The following is a 6,022-nucleotide window of genomic DNA, read 5'->3' as shown; positions in this document are numbered from 1 at the left end:
TAACGATAGTGTAACAAAGCAACAGGCTGGTAACGATAGTGTAACGAACAATAGGCTGATAACGATAGTGTAACAAAGCAACAGGCTGGTAACGATAGTGTAACAAGTAAAAGGCTGATAACGATAGTGTAACAAGTAAAAGGCTGATAACAATAGTGTAACAAGCAACAGGTTGGTAACAATAGTGTAACAAGTAAAAGGTTGATAACGATAGCGTAACAAGCAACAGGCTGATAACAATAGTGTAACAAGCAACAGGTTGGTAACGATAGTGTAACAAGTAACAGGCTGATAACGATAGTGTAACAAGCAACAGGTCGGTAACGATAGTGTAACAAGATATTCGGGTTTTTAAGTATACAGACCTCTTCTTGTTCCATCATTTGTTCTTTTAACTTTTCGATAAGCTGACTCTGACGATCAATTTCATCATCCCTTTCATCCAACTGACTGAAGAGACGAGACTGTTCTTCTTGAAATTTGGCTCGTTCCTCGTTGGTCATTGGTTCAGCAGACACTGGGGGTGGAGCAGACTCGGGCAAGCTGATGGTACTAGTCTCTAGGTCCTTGCTTGGAAGTTGCTCATCATGTGGTACTGTTTCACCTTGTTTAATAATGCTTTATTGTTAGCCAAAACCTTCTAAGCTCCAACACATATTTACTTATAAATTACTTTAATATGATTAAGTTATGTAATACAATAAACGGGAAACTAAAAGGTTTCTGCAACTTGAACATATTTGAATTTTAGACAAAACTTTTAACTAGCAACATACTTAAAGGAGAAAGAAATCTAATTCAGTGTATATGTAAGTTATTTCTTTAGTGACAAACCCTTCTTACGATCACTGAAGTCTTTCTTCAACTAGTTACATGTTGCCAAAACTACTTTTATAACCCTAGAGTAAAATAGGTGCAAACCTTTATTTTAAAAAGTATTTACTCCACTTTACAACAATACGTGTATGTGCTATAAATCAGTTTTATTGTAACTATCTTGTACATACACATGGTGGGTTCAAGGGGGTTTTTGTGAAGTAACAAATATTATGCTTATATACTTATAGCAGAGCTGCAATCATTTTTTTAAGTTATATTTAATTTATTTAAGTTATATTTCATACAAAATTGCTTCCAAATTTAATCTCATAGCACCTATTTTTTGCAAACTTTCTGGTTAGGGTATGCCTCCAAACTTCCATAACATTACCATGCTTTGCATATTGATTGTGCTTTGAACAATACATGTTGGCTTTTGATCTCACAAAGTACAACTCCCCCTTTCAAATATTCTGCATACAGACCTGATTATTATATTTCTCTCTTATTATAACCTCGTCCCATATTCTACTACAGGTGATTATTTTGTAATAAGTTCAACTTCTAAGGTTTTACAAAACTAAATAACAGTATAACTAATCCTCGTTCCTCCTGTTAGAATAAAACTTTCTGTAATGTTTACCACTAGATCCAGTTTGAAGAAAAGATCAATCCTTTAGTTAATTTTTCCACAAAAACTATTCCTTCAAAGTTACCTACCGCTCCTCCAGCGATTTAATTCAGATTCAGCACATTCTAGCTGAGCCTTAAGTTTAGTGTTCTTCTCCTTTTCTTTTTCATATCTACGCTTCCATTCTTCTGCTGTTAGTTCTTCATTGACAATGACATTGTTTGTTATGGTTTTTGCCCTGAGAAAGATAAAACAAACATTTTCTAAAGGATAAAACAAAAAAAAAGAAATTCTACAACAATCTCAATGCACAATAAAGTATATAACGTAAGAATTTTGCTGTAGTAAAAAATTTATTTCAAAACCAAATAGTAAATCCATTAGTCATCCACTTACAGTTTTGCTCATAACTTTTATGCATCAATAAATTTAATTCACCAAGTAACTGTTTGTTGTTCTATATTTATGAGTTTAAATTTTATTATCATGATATACAAATAAATTTGGCATCAAAACATAGATAATAAATAAAATTTTAATATTAAATAAGTTATAATATCTTTAATATCTTAAAGACTTTTATGTTAGATAAAGTTAGAATAGGTAAAATGATGATAATAATTCTTCACAAGTTATGCTTGTGAACAGCTCGTGTGTTCATCATTCAATATGGTAACACAAGCTGTGCTTCTGAACAGCTCATGTGTTCATCATTCAATATGGTAACACAAGCTGTGCTTCTGAACAGCTCATGTGTTCATCATTCAATTGGTAACACAAGCTGTGCTTCTGAACAGCTCATGTGTTTATCATTCAATATGGTAACACAAGCTGTGCTTCTGAACAGCTCGTATGTTTATCATTCAATATGGTAACACAAGCTGTGCTTGTGAACAGCTCGTGTGTTTATCATTCAATATGGTAACACAAGCTATGTATGTGAACAGCTCGTGTGTTCATCATTCAATATGGTAACACAAGCTATGCATGTGAACAGCTCGTGTGTTCATCATTCAATATGGTAACACAAGCTATGCATGTGAACAGCTCGTGTGTTCATCATTCAATATGGTAACACAAGCTATGTATGTGATGAATGATTTACAACCTTTATGGCAGATTATTAGTTTGAAATGGTTCAAAGAGCAATAAAACAATAACATTAAGTACACACAGATGAAGACTGTTACAAGCTTTAAGTTATTTACATAAACAAATGTAGTTTTATGTTACAAGTTGCAGTCATTCTAGAAAGAAAAATGGGGTAATTTTGATTTATTTTGTTTGTTTTTTATGGTGGTTACAAGGTCGGTCAAATCAACCAACTCCATATAGAGTTATGGTAGAGAAAACAACAGATAAAATATAAAGTTTTATTTAAAAAAAACGTTTAATATATATATTTAGGAAATTTTTGATGTTATGCAAATGAAATTCAAAAATTTTCAGATGACGAAAAGTATTTATAATCATGAAAATCACTTTGCAATCAGAACAATCCAAATTCTGACTCCATATATTCATGGACATATCTTTAGTAAAAGTACTTAATTAAAAAATCGGATTTAATTTTTGTTTTCTTAACTTTTATGTACAAAAGAGTTGTAATGTTTACTGAAAGCTTGCTAAACTTTTTTTACAATACACAATACATTAAAAGTTATAGTATGGAAACTCTGATGGTTATCTTGTGGTTACAAGGTCGGTCACATTGACCAACCCCATTATATTAATAACGATTACCCAACTTATTTTGCTTTTGGCACTGAATAAATGTCAAAACAACAAACTATAATAATAAGCTTAAAATCCTGTAACTGTCTTCAATTTCATATATTACATGCCAGAGAGGATAACCTTCATACAAGCATAAATCAATTAAAACACAGGACAGAAAAATATCCTAATCATAAATGAATATTCCATGTTTTTCAAGACCAGTGCTGGGTTGTAAACTCTTAAAACACTTAAAAGCTATATTTTAAAAACTACTAAAATGCTTCACTTTGTATATATCAGATGTTGTAATAGTGGTTTTACAGTGGCGTAATAAGAACAGATTAAAAGATTTATTAAATATGAAATATTATGATATATAACAGATGCAAACAATATTTATGATGAAACAATAATAAATTCACAGAAAGATAAAACGATGACAAAAACACGTCAGTATATGGCTACTATCAATCAAGTGTAAATTAATTGTACTTTCAAACAAATATATTGTACAATGGAATATGAGGCTTTTACATTTGATAAAGAATGTAAAAATAACAGTCAATATAAAATTAACAAATAATACACAGTGAAATTAATACCAATATAAAATGTACTTTCTATGTAATCACAGGAGTGTATACTTTAGTCTAGTTGATTCAATTAAAACAAGTGATATTAAAGAATCCTCACCTTCTACCAAAGTCGAGCGTAGACTTAGTCTCGGTTTCATTAAACGAAGCTGGAGAACAACATATGATGATAGTGGTGCGTGCATTTCCTCCCAAACTTTCTTGAAGAATTCTAGTCAGTTTACTATCACGGTAGGGAATGTGGGTCTTCTGAATATTGGAATTATAAATATTCACAGTTTACAAAATAATACCAAGTCAAGAAAAGTTAGGTTACTCCTAAGCAAAGTTTAGGTAAAAGAAATAATTATAGAAGTATAAAAACAATATTTTATACATACAGAAGTCACAAACAACAGGTATAATAGCAACTATTGAAGGCTGAGTTTGTTGCAAATCAGCAAGTCACGAGACAACTAAAACAGCTATAAAGTTGCAGTGGAATAAAATGTATCAGAACTATATATATATTAGAACTTTCTGGAACAGGGCCATGTCCACCACAGTGGTGTAGGGAACATCTGAGATCCTGTTATCCTGAGCTATCAGGATTTAGTCTTAAGATTTTAAAATTCTCCCTGAATTGCGACTCCCATTGACATGAATTTTTATTAATTTTGTTTTTGTTTGTGTGTGCGGTGGGGGGGGGGGTATTCATATCATGTAAGTTGAACTGAAAGAAGTATCTCCAATCAGATATCAGATGAGTCACAGGGTAAGTTGAAACTGCCACGAATGAAGTTGTGCAAAGAGAGTCTGAGGTAATTTAAGCTTTTTTGATAAATATGCTTCTTAAAGGCAAAAAAGCCTATTTCCACATTTGTAATTAATAACACTTGATCCCCTCCCCTCCACACTTGTTTTCATGCTGCCATACAGTTTTAAAGATATGACTGTAAAATACTGTTATATATACATATAAATTCTCGGTCTTTCTAACAATATATTCAGATTTAGAATACTTTAGTAATTATTATTGCATCACATATGCTTAAATCTTGCATGACCTTCCTAAAAAGAAAACAATATATTCAGATTTAGAATACTTTAGTAATTATTATTGCGTCACATATGCTTAAATCTTGCATGACCTTCCTAAAAAGAAAAAATTAAACAGTTACACAGTAAATACTTGAACCATGAATTTTTATAAACTGAAGTAAATAATTAAAGACAGCTCCAACTCTTATTTCTAAAGATAGTGCTGAGGATAAACTAACTAATGCTAATTTCCAGTGAATTACAGAAATTTTACATAAGAAATAGTAAACAAGATTGATTACATCTAATGGTTTCTTTGTTTGTTGTCAAATACAAAGCTGAACAATGACAAAGTTTAACATTATCTTAAGCTTAGCATTAAGCCACTGGACAACACAACTTATGGTAACTGGTTTGTTTTTACATTAGTTTTCCATCATAGGGAGTTTTTATAGCGTACAAGACTTCAAGTAGTTATTACACACATACATAAAACATCTATCTTCAAATTAATCTTCAAGACATTTTTCATAAATCCTTAAACATTCATTTTACAAATCTTCGATTTATAAATACAGGAAACTTACATTCCCATCAGCCAGAGCAGAAATAACATTACCGAGAGCAGAAAGAGACTTGTTGATGTTTTTAGCTTCGTCTAAGACCATTCCTTCAGCCCCAGTTTTACTGACCTAAAACATCACAAGTAATTTATATGCATATATCCTTACACATCAGTATTTTTACAAAGACACATACAACTACAGTTACAGAGACTACCCCATTTCTGATGCGATACAACACCCAAATGTCGAGAAGGTGGTCTCACCGTAAAATTAAAGGTCATTCCAAAGTTCAACCCAAACAATTTTTATGCTGACTAAAATGCTAATGAAATACAAATTTTGTCTTCCAAGATAATTTTATGATTACCTAACTGAAATTGGAAAGTTTACCTATAAAAAAAAATCAAACTTGTGAACTACAGCAATTCATTGATATCATGTCTGGTCAAATAAATAACACTGCCACCTGTATCTGTATCACATCAGATACATGAAGGTATTTCATGGAGTGATTATTCTAATCCTAGAGCATCTTAGTTATGTCTTTCTAAAGATACAGTTGCTAGATGATCATGATCCTTGTAAACTTATAGTCTCGTGTTTTTGCTGATCACTGTATTTAAAATCACTGTGACTACCAATTACACACTACATGACTTTGGAGTATCAGCATT

General features: G+C 31.5%; 1 protein-coding gene across 1 annotated transcript; it reads right to left on the bottom strand.

Annotated features, from left to right (window-relative positions):
* Positions 1-365: 365 nt before the first annotated feature.
* LOC106477340 (kinesin heavy chain-like) lies at positions 366-5,474 on the bottom strand (the record flags this gene model as incomplete). The annotated part of the gene is made up of 4 exons (XM_013937921.1): positions 366-604; positions 1,540-1,688; positions 3,863-4,011; positions 5,370-5,474. Coding segments are annotated over 4 exons (642 nt in total), but the record flags the coding sequence as incomplete, so codon positions are not given.
* Positions 5,475-6,022: the final 548 nt, after the last annotated feature.

This window comes from Limulus polyphemus, unplaced genomic scaffold, assembly GCF_000517525.1.
Source record: "Limulus polyphemus unplaced genomic scaffold, Limulus_polyphemus-2.1.2 Scaffold14341, whole genome shotgun sequence".
NCBI lineage: Eukaryota > Metazoa > Arthropoda > Merostomata > Xiphosura > Limulidae > Limulus > Limulus polyphemus.
The sequence above is the reverse complement of the archived record's forward strand: the minus strand, read 5'-3'. Positions and strand labels throughout refer to the sequence as shown.